The following is a 24347-nucleotide window of genomic DNA, read 5'->3' as shown; positions in this document are numbered from 1 at the left end:
TAGATTGATATTATATAAGAAATTTGAAACGTCTAACTGCTGTGAAATACCTGTGTTTTTTTCTTTTATATTTTTATTATTATAAAATTGATTAATAATAGTAATAGCAGATAGGCTATAGAAAAAATGAATTGTTTATTGGGAACAGAACTTTATTTAATGATATCTGTTGTGGACAATAGATTAACAAAGGGAAAAGGGGAATTATGTATCTAAAGATGTTATGAACGAGGCAATGGCTGGATACTTTTGAAGTGTATGGCTCTCTTTTTTTATATAACGCTTTAAAAAACTAATAAACCTTGCCCATCAACAATGGGCAAGCGGGGGGGGGGGAGTTATTGGAGGGGGCCAATAAAGGGCCTCTTGCTCTTGTGTTCTTGGATTATAGGGATCTAACCCAAGGATTTTTCTCCAATTTGCTTGTAGTTTACCAGAGACAAGGGAAGACTGGGAGATGTAGACAAAAGAGAAGGGATAACCTGAGCAGAGATCAGCGACAAAAGTCAAAGGAAACTGAAGGATGATAGAGGCTTGTGCTTTGTGTACACTGCCAGAGTCAAGAAGAAGATGCAGAAAAAATTAACTGTGGAACTACTACTATGGAGCAGGATGGTGTCATTGTACAATACTAATTCTGAACATTCCAGTGAATCCCCCCCCCCAATTAAATTCAGCAGTGACTGCCACAACTGGAGAATTGGGTCCTACAGTAATTTCTCTGCAATACAATATTGTAGCTCCCAGCCTCTCTTTCTCTCTCTCTCTCTTTCTCCCCCCACCTCTAAGCAGATGCAGTAGCAAGAAAGCACAGCCTATTTAACACATACATGCACACGTATTCTTACTCCCCTGGCATATCAACTGCAGGGGTCACTTCCTGTGGAAGCGCACAGGAGTAGAGCTCCAGCAGTAAGGAGCCAAGGGGGTGGGCACATGCAACAAGCCCCGCCCCTGCTCCCAACAGCCGTTGGGCCACTAGGACCAAGAAGCAGCCAGGTGAGTTGCAGAGCCCCCCTTCCGGCCCGCCATCAGGTACAAGCTCTCCCTCCTCTGTGAGGGCAGATCTGCACGTTCCCCCCCCCATAGCTAGCAATCCAAAACAGTCCAGTGGCACCCTTAAGACCAAGTTTTGTTCAGGTACAAGCTCTCCCCCTCTGTGAGGACAGATCTGCACGTCCCCGTCCCCCCCAATAGCTAGCAATCCAAAACAGTCTAGCGGAGCCTAAGTGGTGGGTGTTGCCTTCTGACACACTTCCGGTGATGTCAGGGGGTGTGACATATGCAAATAAGTTATGCTAATGAGCTCCTGCACCTCTTTTTCTACTAAATGACCCCCGGTTAACTGTAACTCCAAACAGAGTTCTCACAGAGTTCATTTTTCCCACAGTACAGATTATTTAGTCATGGCTTTCAAAAACTGTATTCTCTTAGTTCTGCCAAAGGCTGTAACTCTCTGAGACCATATTCAGACCGGCTTTAATATACATCACATAGTCAAGGTTAATGCAATTTTGTTTAAATCCCAAGATGCCAGGCTGGCCTCTGCCAGGGCCTTCTCAGTTGTGGCTCCATACTGGTGGAATGAGCTCCTTGAAGACATCAGGGTCCTGCGGGACCTTTTACAGTTCCACAGGGCCTGCAAAACAGAGCTCTTCCACCAGACCTTCGATTAGGAGCTGCTACCAACAACAACTGAATGGTGGTAAGGCCTTCTATGCCATCACCAATAGCTTGCGATATACTGGATACTGACTCTTGTCATCAATCCATCATGGCCGACTGGGATCACTATGTAATGTTATACCACCACCAGCACTTTATTTGTCATCTGTGTTTTAATGCATTTTAACTTTTTAATGTAAGCTGCCCTGAGCCTGCCTGGCAGGGAAGATGGGATATAAATTGATTTAAATAAATACATAAATAAATACCGATTTTCCAGATTGAGAATCCATATGGCAAGTAAGTTACAACAGAGCAAAAAAACCCTCTCTGAATACAAGCCTTATAGCAGCTTGTGCAGACCTGGTTTCAGCCAACTTTCATTCAAGTGAAATCTGAGAAAGCCTGCCATACAATCCAGACATATGCAGTAGTCTCTGTTGTAGACAGTTGCTCTAAACTAGTGAGGCATCCATCCCAGAACTTCAGGACTTTACAGAATACTGAGCAGTCTTCCCCTCAAGCCCACTTTCTTTCCCACAAGCTTTCCCCTTCCCTTGTAGAAGAAAATGGAACCTTGGTGGCTAAACCAGGCAAGTCACTGGAAGTTCTGTACAAGGAGCTCTCGGCATTTTCCCCCTTTTAAATAGATGGCATGTCAGATCCCAATCTGGACTGGGGCAATGGAAGAGAATTTTCAGCCTCTTCCTCCTGGGCCATTTTCCTGAACCAAAGTGATTTGTGGGGTTGCTATTTGCCCAACTGGGGCAAAAATACAGATTGTACATCAAGACCTATACTTGTCCAATGGGATAAGCTACAGTCCTGCTATGTTGTTTCAAAGTTTGAAAAACAGCACAACGGAAAGGATGGACCTTAATCCTGTATCCTCACAAGCTGTGATCCGAATCAGGATTCTGGTCATATGCACTGGGTATTTAAAAGGAAAAAAAATGCTGGGGGGCTCTATAAATAGGAATCCTGTCACTTCATCTGATTTGGCCCTTGAGATGATGGAGGATCAGCCCCTAGCACAAATCAAGGCTACATGGGTAAAGTAGCAGTTTAGGTTTTTCACCCTAGCATAGTTTTAGTAGTCAAAACCAGGGCCTCTGTCCTGCTAGGAAGGAAGGAAGGAAGGAGAGAGAGGAGAACAAACTATCTTTTGTCACCCATTCTCTTTGAGGGCCTGTGGTGGCTTAAGTGGTTAAGATGCTGAACTGCAGACCAGAAGGTTGGTAGTTCAGCCGTTCGAGACCTGAGTGCCGCATGTTAGAATGAGCTCCTGTCTCTGGTCCCAGCTCCCGCCAACCTAGCAGTTCGAAAGCAAGAAATTGCAAGTAGATAAATAGGTACCACTTTGGTGGGAAGGTAACAGTGTTCCATGTGCCTTGGCATCTAGTCATGCCGGCCACATGACCACGGAAACGTCTTTGGACAGCACTGGTTCTTCAGCTTGGAAATGGAGATGAGCACCGCATCCCTAGAGTTGGATTCAACTGGCTTTCAAGCAAGGGAAACCTTTACCTTTACCTAATAGCATAGGGAGTCAGGTTTTGATATACCGAACTGTGCAGGAGGAAAGGGTTCTGTGGGTGAGTGCTCCTTGCAAGCAGAAAAATGATTTTTAATGGAAATGTTCAGCCTATCCTTTGCCTTGGCATAGTCTTAATCTCTGTGCCAGAAAGTTTTCCCCCCATGACAAAGTACTGACAGCTAGTGTGGTACAGTGGTTATAGCACTGGTCTATGACCAGGAAGACCCAAGTTCAAATCCCTGATCAGTGGTGAAGCTAAATTGACTTCAGCCTAATTTACCTGATGGTTATAGCACTGGTCTATGACCAGGAAGACCCAAGTTCAAATCCCTGATCAGTGGTGAAGCTAAATTGACTTCAGCCTAATCTACCTGATGGTTATAAGGATAAAATGAAAGGGAAGAACCACTTATGTTCCCCTGAACTCCTTGGAGAAAGGGTGGGATGAAAATGATCATGAAATATCTAAATGGAGAACACAACCTCCCACTTTTAGCCTGGTGTGGAAGAGGCTGGGAAAATGTTTGCCACTTCATTCTCCTGAACATATAAACTGGCCAAAGCCCAGATAAGCAAACACAGACTTGTTCGCATATTAAGAAAACACCTGATTGTAAATTGCATTGGCCTTCAGCTCAGTACACTGTGGGTACACATTTACCCATGTATGCAAAATGTACACATCAAAAATGACTCCCACCGCATTTAAAACCAGGTATAATGTACCACAACCAATGAAACTTGGGCCATTTCATCCATATCTTTCTAGGCTATTCTAAGGCCATTTCCATACAGGCTATCTGTGCTGGAGTCAATACTTTTGGGAAGCAGATCCCACCCACCCCCCTGCATCTCCCCTACAGAATCCTGGTGTATTTATGCACCTACTAGGTTTCCTCCAGCTTTCCCCCCATTTTTCTCAAACTTAGTTTGCTCCACAGTTCAGGGAAAGATCAAAGAAAAGTCTGGATGGCTATTGTGTGGGTAGGAAAATTTGGATTTCCCTGCCCTGCTCACACGGCAGCCATTTCCCCTAATCCTGTCCCTGAAGTGGCCATTTTTTCCCTCTGCCTCTAGGGGCATGGGTTATTTTGTTAAAATCAGCACTAGAATGTCATTATATCAATATAATGTTATACCAACCTGTGTTCCAGGTTTCTCTGAATTCCTAGCTTTCTTTTTTTTTTTTAAAGGCAGGTCTCTAGCCTCTTTCATTGCAAAGATATAAGCGGAAAGGCATACAGCCACAATGGAATCAGCTAGAGAATTACTTTGCAAAAAATGAAAGCTGGGAATTCAGAGAATTAGGTACACAGATTGGTGTAACATTCTGATGGTGGAAAGCGCTGTCAAGTCGTGATCAACTAACGGTGACCCCTTGCGGTTTTTGAGGCAAGAGATGTTCAGAGGTGGTTTGCCATTGCCTGCCTCCACGTCACAACCCTGGCATTCCCATCCAAATATTAACAAGGGCTGACTCTGCTTAGCTTCCAGGCTCTGACAAGATCAGGCTAGCCAGGTCAGGGCAATATTCTAACATTCTAGTGCTGATTTAAAAAAAAATGTAAACGCCTTGGTGTCCCGGGGGGCAGGGTTGGCCGCTGCTGGGGGACTGGGGCAGGGAAACTGTGGGAAAACCTGCCACGTGGAAACCCTGTTGCTGCTATCCTTCACCTGCAGCTGCACCAACAATGGGGAAACCACACAAGCCCTCCCTGTGTGGAAAACACCTAAGAGCCAAACTAAATGTTAGGGTTGTTTGTTTTTTAAGGTTGAGTCTGGGTTTCCTGGACTCTCTCTTTCCACACCCACACAGTGCTGGAGAGGGAGTTATTTCCCTCTTTTGGAGCAGCCAAAAAGGAGGAAATAATTCCCCCGGGTGCTATTTCTGGTCAGGAAAAGGCATAGTTCCCAGATCAATTGGCCTCATCTTTATTTTCAGAGACAGTCCCCACAAGTGCTCTGTGGCTGTGACAAGAGTGCTGAGCCCAGGGAAACTGGACTCAACCTTTTTAAAAAAATGTAACATCTCGCTCAGTTCTAAGAGAATTAGTGACTATCGGATGTAATCTTGGTCCATATGAGTCCCTGTTAAGTGCAGGCCCCATTTGCAGATAATCACAGCTCTGTCACTGAAGTGGTTGCTTGAAATCCACTTTCAAAGTGCCAGTCACTAATAATCCAGTCAGATCAGCAGACTCAGCATAAGCAACACATCTAAAACAGTGACTGCAGTACTGAACTGCTACAACAGGAAATATTTATGCCTATGTGGAAAAAAATGTGTTCTTTCCAAACCTTTGGGTATTATAACTCTTCTTTCCAGGCCTTTCCAGGTTTATTGTAAAGCAAATATTTATCCAGAAAATATGGCTTTGAAATATATTTATTTTATTTTAAATATGTTAAAATTTGTGACTCGCATTCACACAAGTTAGTTTGGCGTGGAGTGTGGGAAATCAGTTTCAGGGCAGACAAGTTTTCCACACTCAGCCACTGAAGCAAAAGCAATGAGAAATAATGATCCCTGCATGATTGTGGTTATTCTGGGCACATGCAACCCTGTCCTTCTCACCTTGGCATCCTCACGAGCTTTTGCGAGATCCACTCCTCCTTCATCACGGTTGCCCTGGGTTTAAGATTGAAAGCAATTAATAAAAACACAAAGAGGATCAGCATCCGAAGTACAGGCACAAAGGTCACCAAACACATTGATTTAAGAGGGCAGAAGGTCACAAAAGGAGCTGCTGGAGAACATCTGAAGTCTATTCCCTTACTAAGCTTCCAGTAGTTGCTATTCTACTAGGCTACTGAGGCAGACAGTAGTGGGGAACAGGCCTCTTCAGACCCACCGCAAGTAAATAGTACTCATTATTTATTGTTTGGGGACTGTGATTTTAGTCACTCTAGCCGATATGTAAGACCTGACTGCCCCCATCTTCTCGGCCACTGCTTCAATTTGCAGTAATCTGTTCTTCAACAGAGTCTCAGTGATCATAAAGCATCCAGATATTTCCTCCACTCCTCATATGCTTTGAAAGATCTCTCAAATGCACTGCCCACCCAACCGTTCCAAAAACGAAAGCAACTAGTGAGTTTGCCCATAATATATATTTTCATAAATATTATTTATGAATAATAAATATTATTAATAGAAAGCTAGGAGATACACTAGAAGAAGAAGAAGAGAAGAAGAAGAGATTGGATTTATACCCCGCCCTTCACTTGGAGTCTCAGAGCGGCTTACAAACTCCTTTCCCTCCCCCTCCCCACAACAGACACCCTGTGAGGTGGGTGGGGCTGAGAGAACTCTGACACAAACTGCTCTTTTTCAAGGACAGCTGTGCCAGAGCTTGCGACTGACCCAAGGTCACATCAGCAGGTGCAAGTGAAGGAGTGGGGAATCAAACCCGGTTCTCCCAGATTAGAGTCCGCGCACTTAACCACTACACCAAGCTGGTGTACACCAAGATAGACACAGGAAGACAGGACACTGAAAAGGGCCTAGGTGCTAAAAACCAGGCCCAGTAAAGGTAACTGGCTAGTCCAACAAGAGAGGTGTGAGAAAAGAAATGAACCTTCACAAACACAAAAATTAAATATGATGGAAATCAGAGCAAATCCAGGAAGTAGTAAAGAGAGAGAAAGAGTCAAGGGAAGTCTGATATTATATTTTCCCCCAGGACATCCCCTGGTCAGGCAGGCACTTTTGTTCTGAAGTGCCATGCTTCCTAGGTATGAATAGGTTTGATTCAAATTAGAACTACAGTACATGGAGAGGGTGCTTAGACTTCAACACCCATGCTGTTCTGATGCCCTGAAACAGCCCCAAGGGCTTGTCATAGAAACATAACACGTTGTTTTAATACATGTGCAGCCCCCCAAGGGCGCAAACAACAACCCCCCCTCCTCAGGCTTCCCAGATTAGGAAAAGAGTTCAGGGGGATGTCTAAACCTGGTCTCTTTATGAGCTACAAATGTGATCCGAATTGGGCCTGCATACACCTGGGAAGTAAAGAGCTTCAGAACAAATCTCTCAGGCTAACCAGAGGACATCCTCAGGGGAAATGTAGTAATTAGGCCTTATGATTGCAAGTCTGGCACTATGATCCTGAAATTGCATCATGCGGACCTATTACGTTACTGTTTTCTTGCTGGAGCCAGCTGTGCCTGCCTCTTCAATATGAGGCTCTTTATGGGGGCGTGATGCACACACTACAGCTGCCAAATGACTGCTGTGTCCATTTGAACCCCATGATGCAATGCAATGACTGGGTTATTTTCTCTATCTCACACAGTCCTCCAAAGAGATCTGTGATGGTGCAGGATAAGGTAATGCAATTGAGAACCCCTGAACAGTTGTCAGCTTTTCCCCCCTGTCAGGTCTCTTGTGCCTTTGAGGCCAGGCAAATTCCACTCCTAATAAATTCACCTCTGTTTTCTCACAACAATTTAGCTGTTGAATTTTTACCCAATGTGCCACTGTCAAACACACTGCAGAAGAAAAGATGCTAGTACTACCTTAATATGGCCATAATATCTGCATCAGTCTTGTGGATTTTAGAGCTATGTGATTTTGTTTTAGGTGAGGGGAAGAACAGCAGAGAAATGCACCCTTACCAGAGCCAGAGAGATCAGGATCCTTTTGAAATGTCCTGAAGTATCAGAACTCAGTGCATCTTCCAAAGACTTATGGTAAACTAAGAATGAAAAGAGATACAAGTGTAACACCAGAAATATACATCACAGTACAAGTCTTTATTCTGATTCGCATGGCTCAAATGCCTCCTGGTGCCTCCCACCTACAACCACATCAGTAGCCAGCCATTCTAAAGGAAGGGGAAGAGATACCATGTCCCCTGCTTGACCAATTTGCATGGTATATTGCTTTTGTTAGTCACTTTCCATTATTCTGCTGAGAAACAAACATAACAAAACAAATCTATTTAAAGCCCTTCTCAACCTGGGACTCACATAACTAATCCCTTTCCCTGTACAAGCCCATGAATCAACTAAGGTCAGCCACCTCACTTTTGATGGTCTCCTCTGTTTGGAAGGTTCATTCAACTACAGCCTGTGAACATTCACTTTCAGTGGCTGTGTCCACACTTTGGAACAGCCTGCCAGGTGGAAAGCTGGAAAGCTCCTATACTCTCTTCCTTCCCCAGAAGATGTAGAGCAGAATTATTTTGATGTGCCTTTAGTGGAAGTAATTAATTAATGTCTTTGGCAGTACAGTTTATGTTTAGTCCATACATTTGTGAGGTTGCCTTTCCTCTTATTTTATTTTTAAATATAATAAGACCATGGGTATCTGATTGGTGTACGTTTGGAAATAACAGAATAACTAGGGATAGGCACGAACCAACACATAAATCCTGGCCTGAGCAAGAACCAGGCCGGCTTGTGGTTTGTGAACCAGGGGTTTGGGAGAACGTGTCTCCCACAGTCCTCCATATTTTTCATGGAGGTTCATGAGGTCTGTGGGAGACACGTTCTTGGGCTCGGAAGGCATTTAAATGCCACCAGAGTGTACTTCCAGGTCCGGCAGACCACCTGGAAGTGAGCTCTGAAGGTATTTAAATGCCGCCAGAGTCCACCACTGGCCTGTGGCCCCACCCAAGTGAGCTTTGAAGGCATTTAAATTATTATTAGTTATTTAATTTATACCTCATCCTATCCCACAAGTGGGCTCAGGGCGGCTTACAACATAAAATCCATAGAACAATAAAACCAATAAAACAATAGATGGCATAATACACAGTAACAGCAAACCCCGTGCCTCATATCAGGTGAATATAGGTCCCCAGAAAACTCCAATTATTAAAACAGCAGGGCATTGGGAAGGGGCCAGGAACAGGGGAGGCCAGAATGGTTGAATGTCTGCTGCCTCTACCAAAAGCCTGGCGGAACAGCTCCATTCTACAGGCCCTGTGGAACTGTAATAAGTCCTGCAGGGCCCTGATCTCGAGTGGGAGCATGTTCCACCAGGCTGGGGAAAGAGCTGAAAAAGCCCTTGCTCTGGATGAGGCCAAACAGATGTCCCTCGGGCCAGGGATCACCAGAAGGTGCTGATTAGAAGAGCATAAACCTCTCCAGGGCTCATATGGGGAGTGGCAGTCCCGCACAGGGCTTTAAAGGTCAAAACCATAACCCTGAACTGAAGCCTTCGGAGTGGCTTACTTTTGGGTTGGGCTGACTGGAAATGAGCTCTGAAGGCAGGCTGGCCCAACTGAGCTTCAAGAATCAGCTCAAGCAATGGAGGAGTTCGTTGGAGGTTCGTGGTTCATGCTGAACATACACAGAAATGTGTATTAGTAACTGGAGGAGATCTCAAGCATCTAAGAAGCCTTTGATCTGACAATTAAAGGGAAACAGATAGTGGGACTGGAATGCCCTTGTTGTTCTCATGAGCCTTGTACAAAAACAAAACAAAATCCACCTATAAATACAGAATTGGGTTTATTGACTGTGACCAAAACCATGGGCACATAGACAGCAAAACTGTTACAATGAGCATCACAATATACATTCTCACAACCTTATTAACTAGCCTGGACAATTCTTTGGCAGCATCAAAAATTCAAAGTTCTTCTTATAGTGCAGTCCTATGCAGAGCTACTCCAGTCTAAGCCCACTGTAAGACACAATTGCTCAGGAGGGCCTTTTTAATGTCTGCATTCTTTGGAAGTTTTATTGCATTGTTTTTTGTAACCCATCTTGAGTCTCAGAAAGAAAGGTGAATTAAAAACTAAGAAATAAAACAAGACTGGAATAAGATAGCATAGTATTGCTCTGTTATTCTCAAAATACATTCAAGACTCTTTGGTAAAGTTCCAGATTTTCAATATTAATGTTTTCATGGTGATCCCATGTGGTTTTCATGGAGCACCTGAGTGATTTCCTCACTGCTCGGTTATCCATCTCCCCCTTGAGTCCTCCATTTCCAAGTCCCTTACCTTCTTTATATGCTGCATTAATTGCTTGGATCTCCTGATTGTTTCTAGTGGCCAAGATTTCAATGAGAATGCTTTCATCTGTGCCAGCACCCTGGAATAATACAGAATATCTGCTAATTCATCCATTGCTGACATTACATGGCAGGTACCAAGTTTTGTAGCTGGGGCATGTCAACATAGCAACCTCAAGACAATAAAGGAGAGTGGTGAAGGAAGAGCTAACAGGCTTGCTAGAACTAGATTTGGCCAGAATGTCCTCCCCTCCTCTCAAGGGTTCTCAGCTTGGAGGTTCCCCTCACACATTTTCCCCTCATGCACTTCACTTATGTGACTCCTTTGCCCTTGACCACACTTCATTCTGATGAGAAAGCACTGGAAAAGGACTTTCAGTGATTGCCCTTAAAGATTTTTGTGCCAATTACTTCTTTACATAGAGAGTGATTAAAGTGTGGAATTCACTGCCAGAGGATGTAGTGATGGTCACACGCATAGATGGCTTTAAAAGGGGATTAGATAGAATCGTGGAAGATAGGTCTATCAGTGGCTACTAGCAATGGTAACTAGAGTGAACCTCTTAAATTCAGAGGTAGTTAGCCTCTGAATCTCAGTGCCAGGAGGCTACATCAAGGAAGGCCTTGGCTTCTATACCCTTGTTGTTGTCCCTCCAGAGGAACTGATTGGCCATTGTGTGAGACAGGATGTTGGACTAGATGGACCACTGGCCTGATTCAGCAAGGCTCTTCTTTTTATGAGAAAACTGATACCATTTGGCTGTAGAATTGAGACTCATGGAGATCCTTGTTTCAGGCCATGGCTGGTTTTTTTCTGAGCCACACACTACAACCCTCACCTTCCCCTGTACAGGGCCAAAATCCAAAAGTTGTGCCAAACAGGCTCTGTTAATGGTACAATTTATCCACCATTTCCCCATTGCAACGATTCACTCTTTCTTGACAGCAGGTCCCACTCTCTGGAATGGGCTGTTTACGGAGGTATACAAAGTCTCTTCACTGTTAGCATTCTGTAGGGGCTTGTAAGTCTGTGTTCTTTCACTGACAGCATCTGATGGCGTTGGACTGCAGCTCGAATTCTGTACTTTAATTTTATTCCTTTTGAGTTGTTTTATAATTGAATATAAAAATATATGTTATATAATCAATTTATAATTGATTTATATACCAGCTTTTAAAAGGCAGAATATGTTTTTAAACAAACATACAAATGCTTTGCAGTGGAACAACAAATGTTATGACACAGGACTATAGTACTGGTCCCTTTGGGCACAAAAAGCAGGAGAGCATTTCCTTTCCTGGAATGATGATGTACATTTTGAATCACAAGACATAAATCAAGAATAAGAAGGCTTCAGTGCAGTCTGGACATGTTATCAAATAAAATTAACCAGTGCAATCATACCTCCATGGCTTTCTTCAGTTGCTTAGCATCATACTGTGCTGGTGTCATCATCAGTCCAAGGATGACCTTTCCCAAGGCCCCTGATACTTCAGATTTCAAGTCTGCCATCAGATCCTGTTGCAAGAAACACTGATAAAGAACAGGTCTAAAAAACCCACGGGAATTCTGAACATATAGTCCCCCCTACTGGCCAGAACAAGAAAGAATCAAACTGGATGGAAGGAAAGCTGTTGACAGCCCACTCCCTCAAAACTAGCCTCTAGCTGCAGGCTTCTCAAGTTCTGGATGCTCCAAGTATAAGCAAAGTAATATTCAGGAAGTTTACTTTGTCATAGCAGTTGTTTGTTATTGTACATTAATTATAAGCTCTCATGAACACTAGATAATTCAGGATATAAAGTTCTGAATAATGAAACCGCTGCTTTATTAAGCTGTCATGGCCAGTTCACACATTACAGAGGACACAGTCACATATGAGTCGCAGGCTCTCCTCAATTCCCCTGCATGCAACGCCTGATTTGGAACATGTCTTGTGGCATGCATGGATAAAGTGTTAGCTTCCCACCTCCCCAGTTTTCCTGACCTGAAATTATCCAAGTGGGAAGGTGCTACTTGGTCTGCTGGGGAAATGTACATGTTTACACACAGGTTTTCCCAATGGGCCAAGCAGTGCACTCCCAGGACTGCTGCTGGTTGGGAAAATGGCACAGGGAGGAATGTTTAAGCCCCTTCTCCATGCCTGCCACAGTCATGATCCACATCATACATCACACAGCATGCATTCAGGAAATAAGGCGGACCTGCAGATCATTATGACTGGTACACAGGGTGAGGACCCTGGACCCAACCTGTGTTCTCCATAACATGTGAACCGTTATCTTCATATTCCCCCCCCCCAAAGTACAGGCATCCAAGTGGCAACCTTTATGAAGAGAAAAAGGAAGAGAACTGATTTGCTGCTTTCATGCAAAATGCCTCAAACAGAAGGCCTAATGATCTGACCACTTGGCACAGCTCTGCAGTAGGCTACAGCCTTGACTGCCCAGTCACATTAGATCTTGGAAGCTAAGCAGGGTTGGCCCTGGTTAGTATTCGGATGGGAGACCATCAAGGAAGTCCAGGATTGCTATGCACTGGCAGGTAATGGCAAATCACCTCTGAATGTCCCCTGCCTTGAAACCCCTATGGGGGGGGGGGGCACTATTAAGATCAAAGTCTGATCGGTTACTGGTATAGTTAAGCCCAAATAAAGCCGATTTTATTTGGGGATATTCAGCTATACTGAATGGCTGGTGGGCTCCTCTTGCAGCTCGGTTTAAACCAGTCCAGGATTGGTTGGGGTAGTGGGAGCCAGCCTCGACTCAGGCTGGCTTCTCTTGCAGCTTGGTTTAAACTGATCCTCTCTTGCCTCCCCCACCACACGCAGATCCTGGGGCCAGTTTCTACTGTGGCACGCAAGCCCTCCCAACCAGGTCTGTGTGCAGCAGGGAAAGACCTCCCCACCACACACAGATCCTGGGGCCAGTTTCTCCTGCAGTACGGTTTAAACTGCATTGCAGGAGAGGCTAAGCCAGCCCCAGGGTTGGGCTGGCTTTTTAAAAAATTGGTATTTTTTTCCTTGGGTCTATTGGACCCGAAAAAAAATTGGGATTTCCGAAAAATGCCAGCTCTGAATACCATACCAGTATTGAGATCCGGGATTTTTTGAAAATACTGAATATTTTCCGGGTCCAATAGACTTGAACCAGTCTATTGCACAACCCTAGTCACTATACATTGGCTGCAACTTGACAACATTTTCCACCAGCAGACTATAGCCCATTCTCTTCATTCCTCTTAAGTGCTTAAAGAAAAAGTACTAAATGTTTACTGAATGTCAAGAACTGCTCTTTTGCTACAAAGCCAGAGACAAAATGCTAGATCTTGCTTTTAAGAGAGCTTTTTAGTTACTTCCAAGAAGGCAGTCAATGGGAGCCTGAGGACATATCAGCAGATCACATAAATCACTTTTTAAAATGTGCAGGACAAGATAGATAATGCTGATTACCCGGCCAAAATGAGACTTGTAGGCCTTTATGATTTCTTGCCTTTGGGCATTACTCCGCTGTGTGACAACACCAATGATTGCATCTTCATCAGTGCCTGAAAGCCCAACACATAGAAACTATGACTCATCTGACATTTAGGCAATTCACGAGACTCAGACCTAGGCAGAAATAACATTTAGGTTCAGCCGCCAACAGCTACCTGAAAGCAAACAGCCAGTTCTCCCCCAGAATGCAAAAAACCTGTTCCAATGAGCAAATCGTCTGAGAAAATGTGCCCTCAGATCTCTTGCAGAGAGACCATTGACACTGAAGGCAGGATTAGGGACATTAGGTAGTGGAAAACTGATGCAAAGGTAGGTGCTTAACCCTTTCTGTATCTGTGGACTGTCTCCTGCTACTAGGAATTAGTGGGAGAGAATTTGAGAAGATGAATCAGTGGATGGGAAAGGGAGGTATCTCCCCATCAAATGTCTCCTCCATTATGAGGTAAATACATGTTAGTTATTAGAATATGTAGTTCTCCCCTACCCCATGAGAATCATGGAAAGATAACGGCTCCTCTGAATTATGTTCTTCCCTCATTTATCGCCTATAGTACTTTTCTCCTTTTTTGTAGATTACATTTTAGATGACCCAACAATAATCACTTGCAAACACTTTAGCAACTCTGCAGTGGTCCCACTCTTATTTCCTTCCTGCCAAAAATGCCCCAAGGTGGATGGTTTTCAAGTCTGAGCTGGTAATAATTTAGTCAGATAAACCACAACATGCTTCATGGTACAGCAAAAGTGATGTGGACCACAGGGTGCAGAAAAGCTCATGAGCCCACCCGGACTTAGATATGGAGGTGAAACTCAACTGGTAAGCTATCTGTGAAATATGAGAGAGCTAAATGTAATCTGCAACCCCACTAATGTTTTGAGTAATTCCAGTTTCTCTCTTTTTGTTCTTGTGCTGTTTCCTGAACTTGCCATGTGAATGTACGCATGTTCGATAATCAGCAGAGAACTAGGAAAGAGAAACACAGTAAAGGAGAAGCTAAACCACAATCAGATTGACTTAGGTAGCAGAATTGCTGCCTGATGTGTAAAGAACTGAGGAGTCTGTCAAGATACTATGACAATACGATGGTTCCCCACTTCCTCCTGCCCAATAGTGGCTTCTTTTTCTTCTTCTTTGTTTCTCTGTCTGTCCCCCGGGATGTTTAAAATGTATATAGATACTGACCCAGCCTAGGACACTGAACAACCAAAAAACCCTTTGTGGGCATATGTCTGATTACAGCACACGAGAGCCTGATATTAATTCATAACAGATAAACTTTATTTCAGTTTTTTGGGGAAATAGGCAGAAATTTCCCCAAAAAAGTCAGACTGTCAGGTAGGTTTCTGGTTTAAACTTGGCAGGTGAAATGGCAACAGGAATGAGGGAAACTTTGTATAACTATATACAATAGTTCGTCACAATATGTAGCTGTTTTGTTCTACAAACAGGTCTTTATAACTGTTGAGAGAGATCACTTGGCTGTTATTTCTTACATGAACAGGCATAAGCTTCCCTGTCACAAAATTATTAATTTCTGTGGAGGCAAGATCATACATGCATGCGTTCCAATTTTCCTTCCTTAACACTTTCCTAGGAGCTATTTCCCTCAGGGAAGGACTACTGATTCCACATCCCTATTTCAGGATCCTCCTCAATCCTCCCTTCCTAACTGCCACTGTCTACTGGCACTCCCTCAGGTCAACAGTAGAATTCCATTTGAACTCTCTGTCAACCAAGGTTCTCAGACCAGTATATTGCATCAGCAACTACCTGTCCATCATAGACAATTGATGTGTACTTCCTTTTAAAATGAAGCACTGGCTTTCCTAGAACAAAACACAGACATGAAGACCTAATCTGGGACACTGTGTAGATACGGTTGCAGGCTGTAACAGCTGCTCTTACTATGCGCTCAGAAAACCCAGAAAGAAACAATTGATGCATTTAAAAACCTTGCAAATATAAAATACTAGCCTTCAGGCCCATTGTGAAGTCGATGCAACGAGCTTTAGCAAGACCCCGGGGCGAGGACTGAAGCCATGAAGGCCGTGGAAGTCGCCATCAGGACCCTCGTTGTCCTGCGTCTCACTCCCACTGGCATGGGCGTGCCAGTGGCGGGGCGGCGGGGCAGTCATAGGCATGCATCCGGTCACCGGGTGTGGCGGGAGGAGCCCCCAATCTGCGGAGGGCTCCCCGCGGCCTGGGCCGGCGCCTCTACAGCTGCCTTTCCTCCGGGGAGATGTTGGCAGTGCCACCGCTGCTGCAGCCACGCTGGTAGGAACTCACCAGCTGCAGACATAAAGCGTGGGGGGGCTGAGTGCGGCATGCGAGTCTTGCCGGCGGTGGAGAGGTCAGGCGGGGGAGTGGCCCCAGCTCGTCGGCTCCCGTGGTGCTCAGAGGCGAACGCGGGAGTGGAGCGTGCGCCGAGGCCAGTAATCAGAGGCCGGCGAGGAGCTCGGCCACACTGCAGCGCAAAGGCGAATGGGGCACAGGGAGTGGTGGGACAACAGAGCAAAGTTTTGCGGGGCCGTCGGGAGGTGGCGCCTCAGTCTCCTTCTGGCTTGGCTGGCTGCTGCATCAGAGGCCCTGGCCTTCCTGTCCCCATGACCCGTACCCTGTCAGCCTCACCGTACAGGCTGCGGCTGGCCGCTGTGTTTCCCAGCTCCATGAGCGCCCTGGAGCGCCTTGTGGGCCAGCAGGAGCCATGGGGGTGGAGGCCGGGCTGAGAGGTGGTGGGCCTTGGAGGCGTCCACCCACTGGAGCATCCATCCCAGCCGGTGGCTCCCCGGAGACTGAGGGCGAGTCAGTGGGTGGCGGGTCTGTGGGCGGGACGGAGGCGACAAAGGGAGGCAACACAACCAGGGAATTGCCCCCCCTCCTGAGCGACAGATCAGGGACCCAAAGTCTGGGGAGGCGTGTGGAAGAGTTCACATGAAAACTCAAATACATATAGGCAGAGATTGCTTTAAGAAAAGATTCTTGGATTTTAAGATGATCTAAAATTTTTGGCACTCCTGTAAAGCCATGATATTGTTTTCCCACAAAAGAAATCAGCCTGTAAAAAGAAAGACACTTCATGTAAAAGCTTACTTACCTAAACCTTTCATTGCTTTCCTTAGTACTTTGGCATCACCATCAGCATTGAAATCTCCAGCTGGATGAATGGTTCCTTTCAGCTGCAGAAGGAATAATAGGGTTTAGATTAAAACCAAGTCCAGTGGAGAGAGAAAGAGAGGCAGAAGAGGCACTGATGGGCAGAGGAGAAGCAGAGCAGCTACCAGGATTAGAGCAAGCTGAGAAATCACAGTCCTCTTATGAAAAGACAGATGGCCAAAACAGAAAAAGTAACCCATGGCAAACAAACAAACAAACAAAAGTGTTATTGCACCTGAGGTGGGGGGAAAGAGCAGCAGTAAGAACAAATGGAGAGCATCTAGATGGATTTTACTGCCTTGGAGAAAGGATGTGCCTTGATTTTTTCAAGGGCATTTCATCCCCCACAGAACATCTTTATAGCCACACCAACTGCATTTTGAACATTAATTCATGATCAAGAAGAAGAAGAGATTGGATTTATACCCCGCCCTTCACTTGGAGTCTCAGAGCGGCTTACAAACTCCTTTCCCTTCCCCTCCCCATAACAGACACCCTGTGAGGTAGGTGGGGCTGAGAGAACTCTGACACAAACTGCTCTTTTTCAAGGACAGCTGTGTCAGAGCTTGTGACTGACCCAAGGTCACATCAGCAGGTGCAAGTGGAGGAATGGGGAATCAAACCCGGTTCTCCCAGATTAGAGTCCGCACAGTTAACCACTACACCAAACTGGCTCTCAAGTGACTCTTCTATGATGGACAACTTGGTTCTTGTAAGCTAGGCTCTCCATGGGCTCCACGGGCACAAGACCTCGGGGTGAATTCATACACTCTGGTTCAACATCAGAAAAAATGTCCCAACAGCTTCATTACTCCTTTATTACTTCCTCATGCTAAGCAATCATCTGATACGATGAGAAGATACTCTGTGATAACAGTTTTCCACATTTAGGTAATCAAGTCATAGCTAAAACTTCCATGACACACAAAATGTGCAAATTCACCCTCTAAAGGAGATTAGTATGTTGAATATTTCACCTGGGGGGATGCAAGGGGACAAGCTAGAGCCACCTCTCACAAGGGGGTGTGCTGTGGATTGATTTCCTTGGTACTGTTCCATAATTAAAGCAAGGATTCTCAAGTCAGACTTCTATTACCCTCCAGCATTATGTACACGTTCAAGAGATCAGATTGGGGTAATGCATATGCACTAGATGCCAAAGACAAAACAGCCCTGTTTATCACTGCTGTGCTCTATATCCATCTCTCCACTATACTAGATAAAACATTCATGCTGCTGTGAACAGGGAAGCAATCAGTACCTTAAAGGGTTAATTCCAGGGGGGGGAGATAGCGATCCAGTAAATTTCATTTTTTTAAAAAAACATTAGGCTGCAATTCAGCTCACTGATCAGGAAAAGGCACTAGGAAAGGTGAGGGAGGCAGCCAGACGCAGCACGCAGTGGGAAGAAGCTGTTGTTTCAAGCCAGCAAGGAGCAGAGGAGGAAAAGGATTGGGTTCTGACCTCTACTTTGACCACTGCACTAAGTTCCCACATCTGATAGGCCACCTGCGCAGCTTCGGGGAAGAACTCACCTGCAGCACTGGAATGGGAAGGGACAGGACACAAGGTCTATGAACTTATGGAGACACACAAACACATGACACAGCAACTCAGGTCCTGCAGAAATCAGCTGATGCCATTCTACTTGGCACCTTCCATTCCCAACAAAATCTCACATCTTTACCACAATTGAAAATTATTCTGGAGCACAACTCTTTCTGATGTAATTAAGACAGGTTTTGGTCTAGATACATCGCTTTTTTAAAAAGTAAAAATACAGAGTTGTCTTATACTGAGCCAATCTATGGGTTCATCTAGCTCAGTAGTGCCTGTTCACTCTGACTGGCAGGAGCTCTCAGAAACTTAAGGAGTCAATTCAGGCAGCAAAATCTATATTCACTAAGGCAGAGGGCCTCTCTCAGCACTGTCTGTCACCTACAAACTCCTGATGCCCGAAACTGTACTTGGGAGTTTCTATATGCAAAGTACTACCACTGAGCAATAGCCCTGTGGATGGCCAAACTGGAAGCACACAATGCAATTTTAATCAAAGTGTGAGCAACCTTTTAACTACAGGGGAAAAAATACTATATTTTATGTTGGAATTACATATCAGTTCCCTCAATTGTGCCAAACTGCATGGACCCTATAATTCTGACATCCTGCTAGATGACATTAACACTATCATGGTGCTCAACTGCAAGTTAACTGTGACAGGGTCACATTGGGCAACAACACAGGCATTTAGCCATCAGACACCTATTGGGAGAATAGAAAGGAGAACACCAAAGTTGGCAATTTCAGATAAAGACTATCAAAGGCTCACCAAACCAACCCAGAGTTGACATCCTTGGAATGCCCTTTGTACAGGACCCCCTGGACAAAATGGTCCAGAATTACAAAATTATCTCACTAAAATTTGGGAATGCAAAAAACTGAAGATAACAAGAGAAAATGTGAAGCAGATTCTAGATACATTGCCATGAGAACCAGGAAAGGAGCTTCGTTCATCCAAAACAAAAACTGACACTCAGAACTCTAAAAGTCTGGAAATTAAAAAAGGAATGTGACACTAATAATATGATTGTTATGTTGGATGAGCTCCAAGAGCCTCAGTTTTGCATGTTACAAAAGACAAGAAAGCAAGAGTATATTTGTACTCTGTGCTGGCTGTAGATTCTTATACTGAAATATAATACTTATACTCTGATTTTTCCAGATTTGAACTCTATTCTGAAATAATGAATACAGATTATCAAAGGAAAAAAACATTAAGCTCTTATTAGAAATCTAAGCCTTCTACAGTGGCATAATTGTTTAAGAACTTTGGAGTTACTGCTGTTTGTTTCTATGATAGAGAAGAACTCAGTTGTATACTTCTGCAACCAAGATATAAAAATAAGGAAAAGTCCTTCAAAGTTAGCCCTCTGTGTGCTGACAAATGAAGCCATCAAATAAATTATATATACACACACACAATGAACTAATTCTCAACGGAGCCAATTATCTGTTTGTTTGTTTCTATTTTAGAACTCAGAGGGTGTGCTTTTTCAGGGATCCCTGAACCGTGGGATCAGAGAAAAGCACACCTATGGGACTTCAAAGACAACTTTTCTCTAATGTTCATGGGATATATGGAAACCTGGAGAAGGTAAAAAAACAAACAAATCAAAAAGTGCAAATCCTTCTTGCACTGCTTGTTGGATCTCCCACAGAATGAGTTTCAATCTGAAGAGCAATCCAATGGGATAGAACCAAAATCCAGATGCAAATATCTGCCCTAGAGGAATTTTGCAAAGATACCTAGAGTCCACCAACCAATCAAGTCTACCATCTTATCAAAGGGCAGCCCTTGCTCAAACCAGTCGGGTGCCTGTAGTTGAGCCTGATTAGGAAAAACGACAAGAGAACAATTCTCCAAGTAATAGTAGAACTGAACTTGCTTACTCATCATCTCCCCCACAGAGCTTCAGCAGTGCTTTTTTGTAATCCCCAGATGTGTCACTCTGTAAAGTAAAGGCAGCAAAAATTAAAGGGACAATACCCTTGAGAAAGCTTCACCACCTAACCAGACAGGGCAAAGCTCCAGTTAAAGAAAAGGCCACAGAGCAAGATCTCCAAAATGACAAGGGAACCACAATGGGATTCAACAGACTGGCAATCACGTCACCTTGATTCTCTGTAAAAACTGCATCAGTGACATCCATTCCAGACTAAATGGCTAGTGTGGAAGCCATCTCAAGCTCTGACATACATCAATGCCAGTGCAAGTGCTCAGTATTTACCTCAATCATGTGGTGAAGGGACTTCTCATATTTAGTCCGAAAGATCTCCCGGATGTCCAACATATCAATCTCACTGCGTGACACCATAATCCGAATCAATGTGTTGTCCCTTGTTCCTAAACCCTACAACAGATTGGGATTTATTTCAAAGTGTGGTGGTGGAAAAATCAGGGCATAAATGAATGCATATAAAAATCACAAACATACAATATATTCGAATATCACAAATGCCAATCTAACCCAGGCTTATTGTGAGGTTTGCTCATTTTTCTTTAAGAAAAGCAGCACTTCTCTTGGAAATGTTTATTCAGCAATATCGACTTCCCTCTGCTAGGAAGTAGAAATGAAGATGTTACTACCTTATCTAGCTGTAATGTTATTTGCTGTGAACACCTGTACCCATACGTAGAATCTGAGTGCTTAGAATCTTCCTATTCTGTGTGCTCCATTTACAAGAGCCACATACTAGTAAGTCCGGCTATAACATAGCAGACCAAAGACCAGCCCTGGTATTTCCCCCTCACCTCATAAACCTTAGGATAATTTTTCTGATGAAATATCACATAACTTATGTCATGACCTCCAGGGGGTCTCCACCTTCCGCCACCACCACCCTGGACTTATGGTCCCTTTTGAGAAGGCCCAGGGTACCCTCTCAAGCCCATCCAACAAGCCCCTTTACAGCTGAGAACACACAGGCGTGATTGACCCAGGCAGAGAAAATAATTAAACAGAAAGGGTTTATTAAAAACAACACTGGGGCATGGAAAGCAAGACAAGGCAAGGCGCTTCAAAAGGGTATAACAGTGTGAAAAGGCAAAATAAACATAATCTAACGCAGCTATCTGTTTCTACTTCCAGGCCCACGGCATGCCTAGCCCTCACACTGAGCCCAGTGGAGATCTTCCTCTCTCCCAGACCAGCCTGTCCCCACAGACCAGGCCGCAGAGAGACACCAAAAAGAACTGAGGGGTCTTTGTCTTCCCAGACCAGCCTGTCCCCTCAGTGAGACCAGGCCGCAGAGAGAGACGGAAGAACACCCTGTTTTCCACAGTTAACAGCGAAGACCGACTCTCCTCACAGTATATAACAGTCTCCTCACAGAATCTCACTCTCTGATTGGCTATAGCCCATTGCCTTATGGGGACCGTAGGCTGCCTACTTTCACTGCCATGCAGGTCTCTCCTGGGACCAGGCTGCACCTGGCCCTACTCCCAGTCCTGCACAGCTCATGACAACTTATTACAAAAAATTCCTTCTCTGAAGGAAAAAACCCCTCCTAAATATCTAATTCTGAACTTGGCCCAAGGTTATAGATCCAAATATCTGCCCAGCAGTGACACATATGGAAAGGGGAGATGTTTCTACAAACTAGGGATGGGCAGGAACTGACCCATGAAGCAAAATTAGTCATGAATTTTGCTGTTTGCGATTTGCAAACAGAAGTTTTTGACAGGTCTACCGTCACGAACTTCCACAAACTTTTAAAGCAGTTTGCGGCAGTTTGTGGATGGAGCAGAAAGCAGGAGTTTCTGTTCCCTGCAAAAACAGCTGAGCATTGGGGAGGCGCTCCCCGCCACCCAGCTGTTTCAGGCTGTCTTGTGCAGTTCCTTTAAACTTTAAAGGTACTGCAGAACAGTCTAAAAAACAGCTGAGAAGTTTAATAAAAATTATGTTTGCATAGGCAGTGAAGGGGGAACAATGCCATTTGGGTGACAGTTTTAGACCCCCAATGTTGCCCAACACAGCCGCCTTGGACAGGTTCTTTGGAGAGGTGTCATAACATTTTTCTAAATAAATTGCTTTAACCCATCAAGCATTAAAGGAGCCAGGTGCAGAGACTATGTGGAGGAGGGAACAACTGACTAGAGGTAAATCGGCAGACGGGGGATGGGACAAAAGGTAGGTGGGAGTGAAACAGGTAACGTTGAAATAGCACAGGGAGGGGAAGCAGTGATGTAGACAACATTCCTCCAAGTACCCCCTTTTGTTTTCCCTGTTATCTATATCTGGTAATAAAAATCTGCAGTTAGACCACATACAGAAATTAGTGCATATTTTTCTTCTGCTATGGAGCAAGATTTGGATCTTTCTGCCCTCACTCCTGTAATGCCGTCTGTTGCAACTTCAGTGCTGGCGTGGAAGAGGATGGGAAGATAAGAGTACCACATGGTCCAAGTGACGGGAGTAGTGAATGATTGGAGCGGCAGTTTTGAATGGAGGTCTGTCACAGGGAGGGCCAGAAGGAAGAAATTTGGGTAATAATCAAGGTAGGGAGTGAGCAGAGCATGCACCATAGCTTTAGGTAAGGAGAAGAAAGTTGTACAGAAACATCTTTCAATTGTTGTACAGGAAAAAAGCAACATGGCTTAATAACCTTATACAAATGGAGTTTAGACTGTACCAAGTGGGTGACGTGACACGAGACAACTAAGGGCTAGTGTGACGTAGTGGTTAACACTGCCACAGGAAGTGGTGGCGGCTACAAGCATGGACGGCTTCAAAAGGGAATTAGATAAGCATATGGACCAGAGGTCCATCAGTGGCTATTAGCCACAAGGTATAGATAGGGACTCTGGGGCAAGTGATGCTCTGTCCTCTTGGTGCTGGGCATCAGTGGCTATTAGCCACAAGGTATAGATAGGGACTCTGGGGCAAGTGATGCTCTGTCTTCTTGGTGCTGGGGGGGGGGTCAACAGTGGGAGGGCTTCTAATGTCCTGGCCCCACTGGGGGACCTCCTGATGGCACCTGGAATTTCTGGCCACTGTGCGACACAGAGTGTTGGACTGGATGGGCCTTTGGCCTGATCCAACATTGGCGTCTCTTATGTTCTTATGTTCTTAGTGTCAGATTAGGATCTGGGACTACCATGTTCAAATTCCCCTCTCAGCCATGGAAGATGGTCGGGTGACCATGGGTCATCACAATCTCTTAGCCTAATTTACCCTCACAAGCTTGTTGTTGTGGGGATTAAGTGGAGGAAGGTGGAACAATGTGAAAAGCCACTTTTGAGTCCCCATTGAGGGAGAAAAGTGGGGTATAAACAAAAAACAGTTGGATTGGTAGAACCACTTTCATTCTATTTGTGAAGCAACACGCACTCCCCTCAGTTCAATGCTGTCTTAACAGGGCAAGCCATCACCACACTAATGCACTGGAATGTCATCATTTTCAGTGTTAGAATGTAACCAGTGCAGAGGGCAATAATAAAAAAGTGGGGAAAACAGTCAAAGAGAAGGCAGCCTGGGGCATACCCCTTACCTTCATGGCTTTGAAGAGTCTGTCTGCAAAATACTCCGGTGTACTCCTGATATTCTTCACTGTGGATGGAACCAGTAGAAAGAGTCATCTAAAACTCAGTGAAATGCAATTGCTTTCTTATGTCCTGCAGCACTTCAAAACCCAGTGGTCACCATGAAAGAGAAAATGCTTTCAAAAGTCCACAGAAAAAACAGTGCTATATAACTGCTTCAAACAATAAAATAAAGCACTGAGAGGAAAGGCACAAACACCAAACTCATCCACCCAAGGCATATGTGCACTGAAAGTTCCTTGTGCTCCCAAATCTGCATCCATGCTCAGCCAGTGCTGTATGAAGCAGCACAAGGTTTGGCATATCTAAATTGCTCTGCTTCACTTCCTGACCTCATCAGCTGACTAGCCAGACTGTGCAATCAGTGAGCAGACAGGGACTCCTTCCTTTGCTGTAGGGACAGGCACGGACTCCATGCACGC

At 44.6% G+C, this 24347-nt stretch overlaps 1 protein-coding gene across 2 annotated transcripts in view; it reads right to left on the bottom strand.

Annotated features, from left to right (window-relative positions):
• The window catches only part of ANXA6 (annexin A6), a 68364-nt gene that overhangs the window by 12141 nt on the left and 31876 nt on the right, over positions 1-24347 (bottom strand). For both annotated transcript variants that reach the window (XM_015425871.1, XM_015425872.1), the window contains exons 11-20: positions 23874-23932; positions 20612-20734; positions 20274-20332; positions 18288-18366; positions 16765-16846; positions 13625-13719; positions 11578-11691; positions 10162-10252; positions 7823-7902; positions 5778-5831 (exon numbers count right to left, since the gene is read on the bottom strand). In XM_015425871.1, the coding sequence (XP_015281357.1) occupies positions 5778-5831; positions 7823-7902; positions 10162-10252; positions 11578-11691; positions 13625-13719; positions 16765-16846; positions 18288-18366; positions 20274-20332; positions 20612-20734; positions 23874-23932 (836 nt within the window). The remainder of the gene's footprint in view (positions 1-5777; positions 5832-7822; positions 7903-10161; positions 10253-11577; positions 11692-13624; positions 13720-16764; positions 16847-18287; positions 18367-20273; positions 20333-20611; positions 20735-23873; positions 23933-24347) is intronic.

The sequence above is a fragment of the Gekko japonicus genome, unplaced genomic scaffold (assembly GCF_001447785.1).
Source record: "Gekko japonicus isolate JY-2015 unplaced genomic scaffold, Gekko_japonicus_V1.1 scaffold2607, whole genome shotgun sequence".
Classification (NCBI taxonomy): domain Eukaryota; kingdom Metazoa; phylum Chordata; class Lepidosauria; order Squamata; family Gekkonidae; genus Gekko; species Gekko japonicus.
This window is presented reverse-complemented; position numbering and strand designations above follow the sequence as displayed.